This window comes from Diadema antillarum, unplaced genomic scaffold, assembly GCF_040938485.1.
Source record: "Diadema antillarum isolate AM-2024a unplaced genomic scaffold, OU_Dant_1.0 seq00000375_RagTag, whole genome shotgun sequence".
In the NCBI taxonomy this organism is placed as follows: Eukaryota; Metazoa; Echinodermata; class Echinoidea; order Diadematoida; family Diadematidae; genus Diadema; species Diadema antillarum.
In genome coordinates, this window is record NW_027271374.1 from 899,769 (window position 1) to 916,995 (window position 17,227).

Sequence of the window (17,227 nt, forward strand, 5' to 3'; positions counted from 1 at the left end):
TTGCAGGGGGAGGATCGACAGTCGACAATGAGTAGGCTCAGACAATCCGTCATAAAGAAGCATTCCACCTGTCATATGAGGGCGAATATCTGTTCTAATGTCCTTCAAGCAGGTTGATTTACCCATTTGCAGCTGGTTGTGATCCTTAACCCGGCATCCATCGCTTTATTGTCTTAATTTCTTGAGTTTGGCGTCGTCGTTAGTCCAGCTGCTGATTCCGCTACCAACGCGCAGTGACGGTATCATGCCCGGCAGTTTGGGGGAAGAGCTGAGTAGCAACGCGGTGGGCTTCATTGGGGCTGTTGTGGCAGTGGTTTGCTTTGGATGCAACTTGGTGCCTGTGAAAAATACAGATACGGGAGATGGTAAGATTTCAAACCAAAGCAAAGTTCAGTAATTTAGTTTGCAAGTTCATTGCATGGTTAAATTTTGGCACAATCCTATCTAAATAATCACATGTTAAAGCATTTGTTTGCTTAATTTTTCTTCTCCCTGCTGTGGTAATTTTTTATAATAGTAATCAGAATTACAGAATCAACTTGATTGTGCTGTGCTACTCATTAGAGGTCATTAATGACCAAAGTGATGGCAAGTGATACTACCACTATTAAACATCTAGTTCAGTCCGGGAAACCCGCTCATGAGGACCGCCCCCGCGTACGAGGATGGTCCCTCCTCATGAGGACCTCCCCCCGCCTCATGAGGCCCCCCGGGGAACGCCTCATGAGGCCCCCCATTCACTTCTTATTCATCTCACATCTGACGTATAAATTGTCGCAACTTTGCACGGGGATTTTTTGTTACACACACATGTCCACTATCCATGATGAAAAGAAGAAAAAATCCTGTCTGTTTTTTTTTTTTTAAATCGAGTTTTAATCACCCGATGCAGAGCGCCCATCAAAACACGGGCGCCAGCGCGTTCGCACAATGCAAGACTGCCGCACCTAGCGGCCTGATCCGACTAAATATTTTCGATGCTTTTTTCTGCGGCTCTTACCTCTCCGCGCACGAAGTAGCCTCGTGAAGCTGAAGTCTGACATCTTTTTACACAAATTCGTAACGAGAAAAATTAAATCAGTACTAACCTGATCTTGTCCATATATTCCAAATTACTATTCCACACTGATAGAGTAGGTGGGTAGATGACATACTCCAGTTTGTTAGCAAAATAATCACTTTGTAGGTATGACGAGTTCACTTTCTTCGTCAATTCCGCCCACGATTCCGCCGCCCGCTTACCGTTTGGGCGCTTTCTCTGGAATCATCCCGCGACGCGACGTACGTCGCATCACATCACGCATTCAGCACATACCAGTCTGGTACTTAGTATGTGCTGGATGCGTGATGTGATGCGACGTACGTCGCGTCGCGGGATGATTCCAGAAAAAGCGCCCAAACGGCGGAATCGTGGGCGGAATTGACGAAGAAAGTGAACTCGTCATACCTACAAAGTGATTATTTTGCTAACAAACTGGAGTATGTCATCTACCCACCTACTCTATCAGTGTGGAATAGTAATTTGGAATATATGGACAAGATCAGGTTAGTACTGATTTAATTTTTCTCGTTACGAATTTGTGTAAAAAGATGTCAGACTTCAGCTTCACGAGGCTGTTTCGTGCGCGGAGAGGTGAGAGCCGCAGAAAAAAGCATCGAAAATATTTAGTCGGATCATTGTGCGAACGCGCTGGCGCCCGTGTTTTGATGGGCGCTCTGCATCGGGTGATTAAAACTCGATTTAAAAAAAAAAAAACAGACAGGATTTTTTCTTCTTTTCATCATGGATAGTGGACATGTGTGTGTAACAAAAAATCACTGTGCAAAGTTGCGACAATTTATACGTCAGATGTGAGATGAATAAGAAGTGAATGGGGGGCCTCATGAGGCGGGGGGAGGTCCTCATGAGGAGGGACCATCCTCGTACGCGGGGGCGGTCCTCATGAGCGGGTTTCCCGGACTGAGTTCTAGTATTCAATTTCTTCTTCTCTTAGTAATGTTTGCATTGCTTTAAAACACAATTCGAATAGGTCAATACATCAATACATTCAGAAGCATCAAGAATCATCAAGATACATGGGTGTCATGGAAACTCGCTTTTTAAGTACCGGTACTTTTTAACGAAGAGTCAACTATCATACCTGACTTTGATAATGTCATAAGTATACATATACACCGTTGGATAATCAATTATTAATTATTCCCTAGAGGAAGTGTTCCAGAGGTCTATTTCTACAAGGTACAAGGTATTATGTGTAGTGAATAGATACTGCAAGCAGAATGTTAGGCCTCAGAATTCATACAGCTACAGATTTTATTCCTCTCAACTCTATGATGTACAGAGTGTGAACATAGTGATGTAGTACACAGCGCAGCAAAGATGAGAACAGATTTCCTGAATTCCATTTAAATTGACATCTTCAAGTTTTCTTGAGCCTTGCTAACAAGTTGGGTGAATGGCATTGCATTTAATTGCCTCCGCCAAGGGAGGAGGTTATGTTTTCGTTACCGTTGGTTTGTGTGTTCGTTCGTTCGTTAGTTAGTTTGTCCGTGTGCAAAATAACTCAAAAAGTAGTTAACGGATTGGGATGAAACTTGCAGGAAAGATTGAGAATGACACAAGTAACAAACGATTAACTTTTGGTAATGATCCGAGAATTTGGGGGGAATTTATGGAGGATTTTTAATGTTTTGGCAGGTATAGGGTCAATGAACTTGAGAGTTTGGGCTGCGCGTATTTGAGGTTTGCCTGCGCGCACTAAAGTGCGTGCTCTAGTTTCTGCTGGGGCGAGGCGCGCCGTGCAGCTGAAGGCTTATGACGTAACAAAGGCTTCTGTATTTGGAAATCTGGCGACTTTTAGCACCGATGTTGTGTGTATGTATGATATCTCTATGGAAGAACAAGATCAGTGTAGTGGTGGAAATAAGCTTCATGCTTGGCGGAGGTCTGCGCTCTCAGAGTGCTTTTCTAGTTCCAAATGTTTTGTAACTGTTTTAAACATATATTATTTCCTCTCAGTTATCAAGTTATACTAGTTATTTTACCTGCTTTAATACTCCTCAAAACAATATGTTACATTTTAGTAATTGATAACCTTTCCTTCTGATGATTTTGAATAGTTTTGTTTAACTTCTTTTTGAAGGGCATATCAAATCCAAAATAAAAGGCTTAAAGGGATGGTATAGGTTTGGTTGAGGTAGGTGGGTCCTACCTTTTATTAAGACCAGTTTGTTTTCGGATATCTCAGCCATTTCAAAACCAATTTTTATTACATTATATTAGGCTTTGAATTCCTCTTAGAATTGTATGCTCTTTCATACAAATGGTTTATCTGATGAAAATTGGATTTGAAATGGCTGAGATATCCACAATGTGGTCCTAATAAAAGGTGAGTCCCACCCACCACCAAAACTATACCATCCCTCTAAAGGTTAAAAGCCAAGAGCTTGAATCCAGTTTGCCAAATGTCTGTTTTTCTTCTCCAGGAATGTTCTACCAGTGGATCATGTGTTCAGCTATATGGACGATTGGTCTGGTCATTAATCTCATCCGTAACTGCCCAACATTCTATCCACTGTCCATGCTTGGGGGCTTTCTGTGGGCCACAGGTAATCACCTTTATAGCCATTTGTAAATTTTTTTCTGCAAGCTGGTGTGAGTGTAACTGCCTTTACATCAAGATGTCTCAGGTTTGAAGTGAGAGTGGAGGAAGGCACAAATGCTTGCCCCCTCCCTGAGAGATTTTCATGGTATTAAATTCAATGATAATGATAATAATGATAATAATAATAATAATAATAATAATGATAATGATAATAATAATAATAATGATAATGATAATAATAATATTAATAATAATAATAATAATAATAATAATAATAATAATAATAATAATAATAATAATAATAACAATAATGATAATATAATAACTTGAATGTTGTGCCAAATCCACTCTGCAGAGCTCAAGTACATAAGTACAGAGCAAAAAGACAAAACAGAAGAGTTTTTGCAACATTTGATCTTGAAGGAGTCACATATCATAAATGCTTTGATGTTGTCAGGAAGGCTATTCCAAAGTTTGGAGCAGGCATAAGTAAATATCTTTCTCCCCATGATCAAGTGACTTTAGATTTAGTGACCATACACATTCAGATATGATGTAGAAATAGGAAATGCAAATTTGAACACTGGTCATGAAAAAAAAAAGAAAAAAAAAGGAGTGGAACTGCAAAAATTATGGGCAAAGAGGGCATGGGGATTATACATCCCTCCCCCCCCCAAAAAAAAAAAGAAAAAAATAGATAAATGAATAAATAAACCAGTAAATAAAATTCCTGCATACATCAAGTCTGGCGAGACAGACCAGCTGAGCATGTTGTGAAGAATCAAATATTTTCTCTCTCTCAACGAAGACATATAATGTAGAGTGTGTGAGTATAGCACAACTTCTCATCATGGATGTTTCTTAACTACTTTGCAAAGAGCAAACTATTATGCAAACCTGATTAAATGTTCATCAATCCTTTGTGGTGTCCAGGTGATGACAAACAGCCTGTGAACACAGGGCTGTAAGAGCTCAGATTTTAATCTGATTTCACTTTTGGACTTTCTTGGTCTTCCCCAAACCCCCCTTTTGAGATTTTTTGCAGTTCAGATGCACTGAAATATTTATAGTTTAAGGCATGTCAGACTTTTTTCCATAAGTTTCAGATTTTTTCAGACTTTCCTTCTGCAAGTACTCTCACACCCATGTGAACAGTAGGATCTACCACACAGAAAATATGTATACCCTGTGACTATTTATTTCATTAGATTTTAGGCATGGATGATATTCATTGTCAATTATCTCACCTAAAAAATTTCCTCAATGCATGAAAGAAAGAGTTCTTCTCTTGAAGTTTGTGAGATATCAAGATGTATTGTGCAGTTGAGATGATGCCATTGTATTCTAATGTTGTAAGGACAATATCATCATCCGATGTAACAAATAATAAAAATAATAATGATTATAATAGCAGTAATAAAAGATGTTGAAGGCAGGAAGCAGTGCTTCTACCAATATGTCACTTTCAGAGTTTTATGAAGACTGTGAATTTTGATTTAATGTTGTACTGCATAACAGGGAGAGATGAATTGGAAGAGGCATTCTGTATACTACTAGTATGGAACATTGATTTATTTAAAGCCATATGGCTATTGGGAACTGACTGGGCCTCGCATGAACCGTATTTGGAATCCAGTATCTTTGAGATACATAGAGTTAGGGAATGATGATGATCAATGATAATAATGGTGATGATGATGATGATTATGATGATCATGATGATCATGATCATAATAGTAGTAGTAATAATGATAATGATAATAATAATAATAATAATAATCAGAAGAAGGAGAAGAATTATTGAAATATTGCTGATAATAATAATAATGATAATAAGATTCTTTATAACAATATAGTAATTCCATTTATGATAATCATTTTCATATAGCACCAAGCCTGCTTTATACAAAGCACTTTAATATGTTATCCCTTGATATAGCATTGAGTTAAAAACAAATGGACAAAACCAGGCAGTATTCGTCATGACTGTATTTTGATATGTAGCCACATCCCAAGAAAAGGAGGATGTACTTTAATGTTTCAATTGTTCTCACATAGCAGGCACTCTGGGATTGTCTAGCCCGAAGATGGTCACAAGACAATATCATCACAGGGTCATGTGATCAAAAGACTCAATTTCACTTTCATACTCTTTCTTGCAAGACTGTCACACACCTGTTTTTAAATTTACTTGATGGTATATATTAAAGTGAAACTCATTGTTTGCTTGATGAAGTGTTTTTATTTCACTATATAATACAAAATTCTGTCAAGTCTCAAATATTTATGACAGACATGAGAAGTAAGGAGCAACATATCGTGCAGTGTGTAATAAAGTGCTTTGCATCAATAAGCAGAACTTTATTCTGCTCAAAAGCATATTGCTTGGTGACTTATTTTTTGTCAATTAACAACTGTATTTTTCAAAAGAAACTGTGTTCTATTCTCCCACTTCCCCTGGCCAAGACTGGCCCTCCCTTGTGAACATTCCCAGCTCCTGGATCTAACCAGTGCCTCCATTTATCAATTAACCTATTGAGGACGGACTGATTTTGCTACAACACGCATTTCCCACAGACACCTTCCCGAGTACATACTCGGGACTCATCCTCAATGGGTTAACATAGCAACGTTAAACCTCATTTCATTTAGCAGCCAAACTCTCAACAACATTCAATCCCTGAACAATCCAGGGCTTGACATTAGCAGTGACCCGATGGCCTGGGGCTACTAAAAATTGATGTTGGGCTACCAAATTTCCAAAAAGGCCATCTTTTGGTGGCCTGTCCTGATCGGGCATTCAAAATTCAAAATGGATTGCTATGTTTCCCTTTATTTCGGGACACTACATTTCTTTTTCAGATTTAAAGATATTAGTGGCCAGAATGGGCCACCACAGAAAAAAAAAAGTTAGTGTCGTGCCCTAGCTGCAATCCCAACTCTACTGCCTGTACTCTATTCTCCTGACAATGTACAGTCAGTCTGTCTGAGACATCTCAAAATCAGGGCATTCTGCTCAATTCTTTGGCCACTTGCCTCTGAGAAAATAATGTCTTAGTAATGTCTTCAGCATCGTAAGCATGGTGGCCAATATGTGAACTGTCATTCAATGCATCATTGGTTTTCATCAACTTCAATCCTCTTCAAAGAAACAAAGAATGACTTGATATCTCAATTGATTTTTTAAATCATAGGAAACATCACAGTGGTTCCAATCCTGAAGACAATCGGTCTTGGACCAGGCATTTTAATCTGGAGTACAGTCAACATGATCACTGGATGGGCGAGTGGACAGTATGTATTCCTGTGTATCAAAGTGATTTTTCAAATATACCACTTGCGCTAGATATCTCATGATGTTCTATGTAGGGCTGTTTTGTTTTCAGATTCTAATTTAGATTAGCTGCTTCATTATTCTAAGCAAAGCTGTGTCAAATTGGAATGTTCATAAACTCAAAACTATGTTTCTTCGTTGCAAGTTTTGTGTTCTATTGCACTATTATGATATAATGCCAAAACTCAGGGTTGCCTGCTTGACTGCATCTTTATGTAAACTTTTAAGCTAATTCTCTCAAAAACTATTAATTTAGGTGATAGCTTTTCTATCTTCTTTTTTTCAGTTTTTGTTTCTTTTCAGATAAAGTGGAACAAAACATGTATCATGCAAAAGTTTGGAGTATGGTGGTTTTAAAAAGGGGAAACTTTGAAATTTATATTTTTTGCTGATTTGTCTATGGTTTCATGGTAGTGCCTCACACACACACACACACAAAAAAAAAAAACCCTGAATATTTCATAACAGCTTGATGACAATTAGAATACAAAACTTTTATTTGATGCCTGATAGAGGAACATTTAACACTATATGTCTCATGTGATTATATAATTAATGTACAGTGTCTTGTCCTTGTGTTTTAAAATAGCTTTGGCTGGTTTGGACTGCACCCAGATGCCATCCCACGACAGAATCTCAACTACATTGGTTTTGCCCTTTCCTTGCTCAGGTACACATGATACATAGAAAGGTGTTGGCTATAGTATCTGAAGTGTCACCATTACTTGCATTATCACTCATTTTTACGTTAACACTGCCCATATTAACACTGACTTTGATTGATAGACATATGGCAGAGTTTTGTTACATTGTTGCTACAAAAAAAGAACAAAGTTTTGTATGTTATACCTAAATTATGATATTGGCCACAGTCAGAGATACAAAATACAACTTTCCTATTGGATCATGAAGGGAAAAAAAAACATAGATACTCTGTTTTTTAGTGATAAATCACCCTTTCTTAGCCAAAATTCACTATTGCAAGTTTATTGTAGTGTAAGAAACAATTGTTTGAAAGGATACAAGTTAATTTTTCTTATGCAATGTCTAAGGGCAAATGGAATGAATGAGACGTGTTAATGGTGACTTGGAAAATACGTAATGTTGGGAAAAGAGATCATTGGGGTAATCTACTTGTATGTCTATTATAATATCTATCTATCTGTCTTTCTACCTCTATGTATCATTTATTTTCACCTTACATTTGAAATTGACACACACGGGACAGGAAAAAGTCTGTTAAATTGACGTAAAGTAAATGTTGACTTGCACAGAAATTAACAGTATAAAAGAAAATTTTGGACTTTTTCATTGTGTCGACTTAGGCGTTTTGTTGATGTATGCGATGTCAAGTTACATGAGGTTTACTGTATACACAGTTATGTATATATATATAATCATGAATATTTGATAAATAAGTGCAAAGAAATAGAGATATGTGATTTGATAGAAACTCATGTCTGTAGTTTTAGAAAAAAAAAAGCCTACTGGATATTTCACTCTCTTCCTTCCTCTTGGCTAGATTGGTGATTTTTGTTGGTGTCAAGCCGGACCATGCCCGCTTGCAGCGCAACCAAAGTGCAACAGCAACATCCAATGGCAGGGGAGATGGCCATGCACTTTTAGATGAAGAGCAGAGTGCAGTGAGTGTTTGGGATGAAGTAGTCTCCTTAGAGTCTCTAATTCTACCTAGTATCAAATTTTTCGAGTTCTGCGAGGTCGACTCTATAGGCAATATATATATATTAAGTAGAAGAAGGAGTCTCGAGTACGCCATTTGTAGTTCCAACAAGGTTTTTATTAACAAAATTTTCGGCCCGCCTTGAGCCTTCGTCAGTGTATACAATGATAAGTCTTTACAAACAAAATCTATGTGTATTATATATATGTATATATGTATATGAGATAGAAGGACAGAGAAAATGGTGTGTAGAGCTCCTTAAGATTATTATTCCTCTTACTGTTCCTCCTTTTTTGGAAAGAGTGCACATGTTGAAAAATTGTTCTCCGCTGGGAATTGCCCCAAGATCCTCGTGTACTTTTTCCAAAAAAGGAGGAACAGTTAGAGGAATAATAATTTCAAAGCTATGTACCATTTTCTCTTTCCTCATATCTCACATATGCACAATTATTTTCAGGAAGAAGCCAAAATGCTGTACATATCGGAGACCTCTCTTGCAATATATTTATACTTTGGTTGTGCTGACATTATGTGCACTTCAGCAGTAGATTTAATGATGGTTGGATTGTGCATCATGTTGTTTAATCATGACTTTATTCAAGTTCAAGTTCATATTAGAATAACATGTACAACCGTGTATACAAAAGAACCAGGTCCACCGTTTCATTCAAAAGGAATGGCAGGTTTAGACACGTACATGGGGTACAAAAGAGAAAACAAACAAAAACACAATATTAACATTTACATTACTACAACCCAAAATGTGCCTATCATATGATATCACACATAAAATATCGAATATTACCGGTAATCATTCAATCAAATATCAATACATATACTATTTCTGCATTACAATAACAACAGTGGTGTAATTATCTTCCACAATATACAATAATCCGCATTTAAAAATAATGTTTAGTACTTCATATCTTGCCACCAACACGGTTGCTTCTGGGGACTGTGAAAAAGATTTCAAGCAAAGCGTGAAAGATTCTTAAATTTGAACAAAATACGCACCCACGAAATGCATTGATAAAATTTGATGGAAATTATTATTGTTATTATTATTCATTTATTCAGCTTTCAATCACAAATATCATATTACATTTTTCGAAATCAGAACATACACTGGAGTGGTAAGGGTGCACCAGGTTGGGCAGCCCGGGTCTGGAATGAGCCAACTAAATGACTTGGGCCCTCGGGCCATCCTCCCCAACCCACCTGGTGCACCCAAAACTGCCAGTTTACAATATAAAAGATACAAATTTCATTAAGAGGCGTACATAAATGAAAAAAAAACAACAACAACAACAACAACAACAAAAATGCTTCATATGATTTTACATAATTATTATAATTATGTATATTGATATTATCAATACATTTATATGTTTCATAAATTCAACTGTATCATAGATGTACAGTCACATATGTGCCTACTGATATTACTGATTTTATGGTCACCGTATGTTTAGCATGCATCATGCAGTCACCAATACGCACACTCTTGTGAGAATAATTGGTGTGTTAAGTGTTGTAGCTTTTTAAAGAATTATGATTACTGTACAAGTAGGTAAGAATACTGTTTTGATGGCTAAATAAAGAAATTTTATCCAGTATTTGGTATTCCCTAAACTCATTACCAGGAACGTTGTAGTCAGTTAATATACCTCTTGGAGATTTCTTCTTTTTTTTCCTCCGAAATGATTATCAATGATTCTCTCAAAAGGTAAATGTCACAGAAGATGATGTGTCCGTGAAACCAGCAGATTATTCCAGCGATGCATCATGGGTGGACGGTCTGTCGATTCTTCAGAAACGAATTATGTAGGTGACCAGGTAACATCCTCACTGTGACTAGTTTCCTCTAGAATTTGACAGACTTTATCAGATATCACATGTTGAGTCCTAAAACAGAGAAACACACCTGCACACTTTTTTTGGTAAATAACTCATAAACTTGATCGTGCAGTTTTTTGTAGCCACTTCTGTAGCTGTACACCACACCACACCATTTCATCAGCAAATTGAATTATCCTATCTGCTCTTATTCTATAACTACTGACATAAAGCATACTTTTGTAATAACACTGCATTGATAACCCCTCCATGTCTGTAAAGCCATAATTTCCAACCCTCTGCCCAGGTTAATGTTCTCTTTTTTGATACGATACAATGACTGCACTTAGTATAGACTCTCAAGTTGGCGTAATGTTATTTTTTAAGAGCTTATAAAAATCACAAGGGCTATTTGCATAAGTTTGATAGTATGCCGCACTTTGGACACCAAAGTTCATTCAGTGAACTTCAGGCTCAAGATATTAAAAAAAAATGACAGCATTGAGTGCCCTACATATTAATCATGCATGTTTCATAAGCTTTGATTAGCGTTTGTACGGTCAAACCCGTCTTAGTGGCCACCTATCTATAGTGGCCACCTGCTTATGGCAGTCACTGAAAAATCCCCCACAGGTGTGACTGTAATTTAAGAAGGCATTTATATTTTCAATCCCTCCCACCACAGTGGTATTGTCCTCTCTTTGATTGGTGGAGCCATGTATGGACTCAACTTCTTGCCATGTATCTGGATCCAGGAGAATAGAGCACACGAGGGCGCTAGTCAAAATGGTAAGCACACCAAAGTCTACTGGTGGCAGTAGCATGGCAAATTTGTTACACTAACTGGTGTTTCAAATATAGATGAATGATTTTTTTGTATGTTGGTATGAATGTATGTATGTTTGCTTTTTTCTTTCTTTTTTTTTTGGTTGTTTTTGTTTTTTTTAAGAGAGATTACCCAAAAATGCAAAACCTCTACAATCGTGAGGTACATAAACAATGGGAGACAGGTTGTTCCTGGCTGTCAAATCATTACCATTATTGATAATTTGCTTCAATCTGGCACATCAAACATCTTGGCTCTAGCCTTGTAACTTGAGTCATCTGATTGACAGTAATTGATATCGTAATATAAGGCAAATGTAAGGATGATTGTAAAATATTTCATATTATATGAAAAGTACATGATCTCTTGACTTGTCACTGACATATGTCGAATGTGATATCATCCCCGTCTTCTGAAGGAGGTATTAAAATCAAGTGCTTTTTCATTATAGAAGAAAATGAAAATATATGTGGAATTCTTTTTATATTTTCTCGATAATCATTCCACTATTGTTGCATTACAAACTGTTGCAGCCTTGTCATTCAGTGATGATGCCACATGGCTATAAACTTGGATAATTCACAACTTTTTAACTGATCATCTGGTTTTCCATAAACTTGAAGTTCACTAATGTGTTGAGCTAATACTGCTGCACTCACTTAATCCACACACATATTTCTTTAAATTCCTCTTAAATGTGTCAACGTATGAATATAAATAAAGACAGAATAAACTGACCAGAAAGAATATAAATTATTAGTGGAAAAGTGAGCAAAGAAAATGGGATTCCATCGGGATTCGAACCCGAGACCTCCGGATTGCTAGACCGGTGCTCTACCGACTGAGCTATAGAAAGCCCTAGTGCAGTGTTCGTCCCAGAAACCCTTAATTCTCAATGCTCGGGTGGTCAGAAGCTATAGCAGTGTGTTTGTGTGTGACACACACCAGGTTCAAGTGTGTGCGTGTGTGTCACACACAAACACACTGCTATAGCTTCTGACCACCCGAGCATTGAGAATTAAGGGTTTCTGGGACGAACACTGCACTAGGGCTTTCTATAGCTCAGTCGGTAGAGCACCGGTCTAGCAATCCGGAGGTCTCGGGTTCGAATCCCGATGGAATCCCATTTTCTTTGCTCACTTTTCCACGTATGAATATCATACATTCCTTACCCATCTAAACCATTGCAACCATCAACAACATCAAACGCTTGGTTTGAAGGCAACAGAAGAAAAAATGTTAAATGAACTTCTTACAGGTCTGGACTATGTATTTGCTCACTTCTGTGGGATCTACATGACCAGCTCAGCTTATTTCCTGATCTACTCCGCCTACACCCAAAACCGTCCCCAGTACACCAAGGGGCTTGTGATCCCCAGTCTCGTGTCGGGCTGGATGTGGGCCTTGGCCCAGGCTGGCTGGTTTGTGGCAAACTCTACTCTCACAGAATCCGTGTCCTTCCCCATCGTAACAACGGTAAGCATACAGTTTCTGAGTGCTGAGTGCTAAAAATTAATCGCCCAAAAATATCAATGTTTACAAGTACCAAGTTTTGTTCTCTGCAATTTGAAAGATGACCTGATACAGTGGAACCTCATTATAATGTCAGATATAGCAAGATACATGATGTGATAAAGACACTTTGCGGTTCCTATTCCTTTTTTATTGTATCGTTTTTATCCCTGATATAACAAGAAAACCAGTACAATGAGGAAACTTCAGTGGTCCTATGTAGCTCATTATAATGAGGATCCCTTTTGTGAAAAATTGTCGTGCAAGTGACTGTACTAGAGTGAAAGATATTCCAGATTGGTGCAAATCGTCGTGGTCATTGTTTTTAAAGCTGTCCTTGAAATTATAATCATAGCTCATATCCATATCTATTTTACAACTTAATTACTGCTTCAGACACCTGCAATCATGACTCAATCATTAGCTTACTTTCTTACAGCATATCTCTTTCCTTTATTACTCTTTAATTAATAGTAAATCTACTGTACTGAATTTAGATTTACTCTGCAGAACAAGAGTTGCTCATCATTGAAGGTAGCGATAGACAGTATTTTGCATTATCACATAGTTCATAAGTCATGTCCCTTGAACTGCTTTTTAATGAAAATATATTGGATATGATGACATTTAATGACAAGGTTTTCAAATGATGTCTGCTTGAATATGGCCATACATTCTGTCTTTTTATCTGCCCAGGGTCCGTCAATCATTGCAGCACTGTGGAGCGTCTTCTATTTCCGGGAGATCAGCGGGGCAAAGAATTACATTCTCCTCCTTGTAGCCCTGGTCGTCGGTGGAGCAGGAGTAGCACTGGTAGCTCTGTCAAAGATATGACATCTCCTCCTCCTCCTCCTCCTCCTCCTTCTCCTCTGTAATGCCAAAGTCTGTATGATGTGGTCCTTTAAAGGGACTGTACAGTACTAGTTAAGGTGAGTATTCAGCTTGTAACGTTTTGCGAGGTAGTTAGAAACCAATCTATGAAATGTTAAAGTGCATTCAATTCTAAGGGGAATCAAAAGTTTATTTGATGAAAATCGGTTTTGAAATGACTAAGATATCTAAAAACAATGAACAACAAAGAGATCCTAATAAAAGTCATGGCCAGTCAATTTTGTTAGGATCACTTTTTTGGATATTTCAGCCATTTCAAGGCCAATTTTCATCCAATAAACATTGAATCCTTCTTGAAATTACATGCTCTTTCATATTTTATAAGAGGTTTCTCATTATCTCACCAAAAAAAAAAATGTTATAAACCTGAATCCCCACCTCAACCAGTACTGTACAGTCCCTTTAAACAGGGACTTCACCCCGTGTCAAAGTTGACTCTCATAAAAATGTACACGGGTGAAGTCTAACAAAAACAACTGTGGACAGTTTTACTGACATTGGCCCCACACTAAACTGTTTGAAAGTCATGGAAATTTGAAGCTTTCTCAGTTTTCCACGTATAATTAACCAGTTAAGGACGAGTCCCGAGTATACTCGGGCTGTTGTCTATGGGAAATGCGTGTTGTAGCGCAATCAGTCCGTCCTCAGCGGGTTAAAGGAGAATGATACCCAAGTACATATTTAATTTGAGTGTATTCAGCAATATTAGTAGAACACATCAGTGAAGTTTGAGGAAAATCTAACTATCCTTTCAAAGTTACAAATTTCTAAAGCTGGGCTGCACACTAACCCATTTTCTCTACTGGTCCCACCTGTCTGTCAAACCAGTAGGTATCCAGTTTCCCATTCTTTACTGGTCCATTCTTGAAAAAGCTACTGGTTGGACAGTGATTTTTACTGGTCCTGGACCATCACACCAGTGCCAGTGTGCAACGTTGTCTAAAGATTCAGTGTCACTGTCTACAACAGTCCCTACATTACTGCAGGATGATGATGTAAAGGTATTTACGATATAAAGCGAATTAAACATGTTTTCTAGGAGGGGAATAATATCAACCTTAACAAAATATTATGTCAGTTAAAAGTCAAGGGAATGTGAGCTTTCCACTGAAAAAAGGGAAATTTTGTGGAATTCTGTTTACACTTTATATTGTTGTTCTGCACTTCACAAACTGTTGTAGTCTTCTCATCCAGCGATGATGGCACCAAAGCTCTAAAAATTAAAAATTTTGAAATAGCCTGTCCGATTTTCCTCAAACTTTGCTGATCTGTTCTACTAATACTGCTGCATTCACCCAATTCACATATATGTGACCCGCTACAACAAAATGATCCTAAAGTCGGGCGAGGTCAATTATTTGAAAATTGCATGGCATGATTTCCTAATCTTTCTGCTTTAAATTGATATATAAAACATCTTATAAAAATAATCGGCTGCGGAGATATCGGTGTTTAAAAGAGAGCATGTAGAGACGTCTGGGAAATCACTGTTTCAAGAAAAGCAACCTAAAAGTTTTCCTTGCGACGCAATCGCGATCAAAGGACACGCAAGTCAGTTTTCACCTCAGGACAATAGAAGGCAAGCCCTAGCAACTCCCGAAATGCTCATTCAAGCACAGCGTCGGCGGTCTCCTCACCGACCAATCAGTGACCAGGATGCCAGGAGAAGCGGCTGGGCATACTAGTAGCGCACCCCGCCTGCACGCACCAGGCGACTGGGCAGTGTGTGAGCTTCACGCTTCGGTTAGCGGCAAGCAGCAAACTGACCAATGAGATCACTCTGGTCGTTGTTAGGGGCAGAGCCTACCTGTGGCGCTCAATCCAAATTTTGGAACCAGATTCTGCTTCGTTGAAACGCCAAAAAACATGGTCCAGAAAAACGCTATTTTTTGGTCTTTCCTTTCACCATTTTGCTTCAAAATTTTGGCAGATGATAGAAGATATGTCAGACTACAATAATATGTCAAAATCAGAAAATCATAAGTTTTGACCAATTTTGATGCTCTGACTTCAAACTCGATTTTCACGGCTTCGACCGTGCGCGATTTTAGGACCCTTTTGTTGTAGCGGGTCACACATATTTTGGTATCATTCCCCTTTCATGGCAGCCATGATTACATTCCCAGTGAAATGAGGAATTGATGTCATAACTTCAAAATTCTCCTATTGGTTTGTATATTGTATGTTGTAAAGAAAAATGAAATCATTCCTATGCACCTATGACTTTCTCATTGTTTGTAAGCAGTTGTAATTACCAACTCATAAAAACTCCTTGGAAAATGGATGCAAAGAAAAATATGTTGATTCTTTTTAATAAATTTTTATAAAGCAAAAAAAAAGCCATTTTATACACCACCAACATATCTTTTATACTTGCATATTTGATGAAGACCGATTTGAGTGTTATGTTTAAATTGTAACTTCAAAACTTTTTGTCCAACTTTACTTAATTATCTATCAAATGCAGCTTTAATATTTCAGCAGAATGATTAGTGAAAATACCAGTAATGTCAATAAACAGAGCAAATTTGTAGAGCTACTGCTATGAATAAATCAAAAAATTTAATTTTGCTCATTGTACTGAATGGTGCCAAGCATGTCCACAGACATCTGCTGCTGTTTGTAGTACAATTTAATGCAAATTTGTGTTTTTATTTAGAATTTTACATATCACATCTCAGGTCATATTGGCTGTGATTTGACGTAAGCATTCCAAACAACTCATACCTGAAACATAAGCTCAGAAATGTACAATTTTCCAATGATCTCTTACCCTGAGATGGAAATTATATCTGAAATTAATATCTATCATAGCCTCTGATGGAATGTGCAGGCATCTCTTGCTGTAAAATGTGTATAACTGTAGAAATTCTGTTAAAATTGCAATACTTTTCTCTTTTATCAGGACACTATTCATAGACTTATTTGCATGACAAGTAATTTTTCACAGCTGAAATATTACAAAATGTTTATATTCAAACTTACTTGTAACAAGACAAAAAACAAATATATCTAAGACATGAAGCTACAAGATCTTGATTTAATCTGAAAATATTGGATCACTCAGAGATTGTAAGGAAAAAAGTTGTGAGACTTTTACACAATTAAAGAATGTTGTTGGAGAAAGTGCAATCATGTTTTACATGTGATTTGTATATGAGAAAATATATATTTTATGAATTTCTGTATTTAATGCATTTTTACAGAGAAATGATATTTCATAGAAATATTTGATATGTGTCTTAGAATGCTCTACAGTGCCAATCACCTGGGTGCTGCAATTTACCCCTCCATTATCAGTCTTGCCTACTGAAACAATTAAGATGAAACACTGGGCTGTTTAAGAAAAGCTGCTATGAACTATATTTTTTTCTTCATCTAAAATAACAAAATATGGTTTTGAAGTAAGCAATGTTCTTTGATTGAATCTTGAGATATCATAGTTAATACTTGCAGTTTTTCAGTTTTCTGAGCAAAAATATATTTTGCCTTCAAGATATGTTTTTCACCGAGTATCAGTGCATATTTTGATATGCAAA

The 17,227-nt window shown here is 37.3% G+C and overlaps 1 protein-coding gene across 1 annotated transcript; it reads left to right on the top strand.

Annotated features, from left to right (window-relative positions):
* The first annotated feature begins 244 nt into the window (after nt 1-244).
* Nucleotides 245-13,631, top strand: LOC139731471 (transmembrane protein 144-like). Its single transcript, XM_071642356.1, has 9 exons — nt 245-365; nt 3,487-3,609; nt 6,800-6,899; nt 7,529-7,609; nt 8,462-8,582; nt 10,350-10,447; nt 11,145-11,248; nt 12,544-12,761; nt 13,494-13,631. The coding sequence occupies exons 1-9, from the start codon at nt 245-247 to the stop codon at nt 13,629-13,631; spliced, it is 1,104 nt and encodes a 367-aa protein (XP_071498457.1).
* Nucleotides 13,632-17,227: the final 3,596 nt, after the last annotated feature.

Coding starts and splice junctions, on each gene's coding strand:
- LOC139731471 (XM_071642356.1), top strand. CDS start 245: ATGCCCGGCAGTTTGGGGGAAGAGCTGAGTAGCAACGCGGTGGGCTTC. Junction 6,900..7,528: donor ACTGGATGGGCGAGTGGACA/GTATGTATTCCT, acceptor GTTTTAAAATAG/CTTTGGCTGGTTTGGACTGC. Junction 10,448..11,144: donor ATTCTTCAGAAACGAATTAT/GTAGGTGACCAG, acceptor CTCCCACCACAG/TGGTATTGTCCTCTCTTTGA.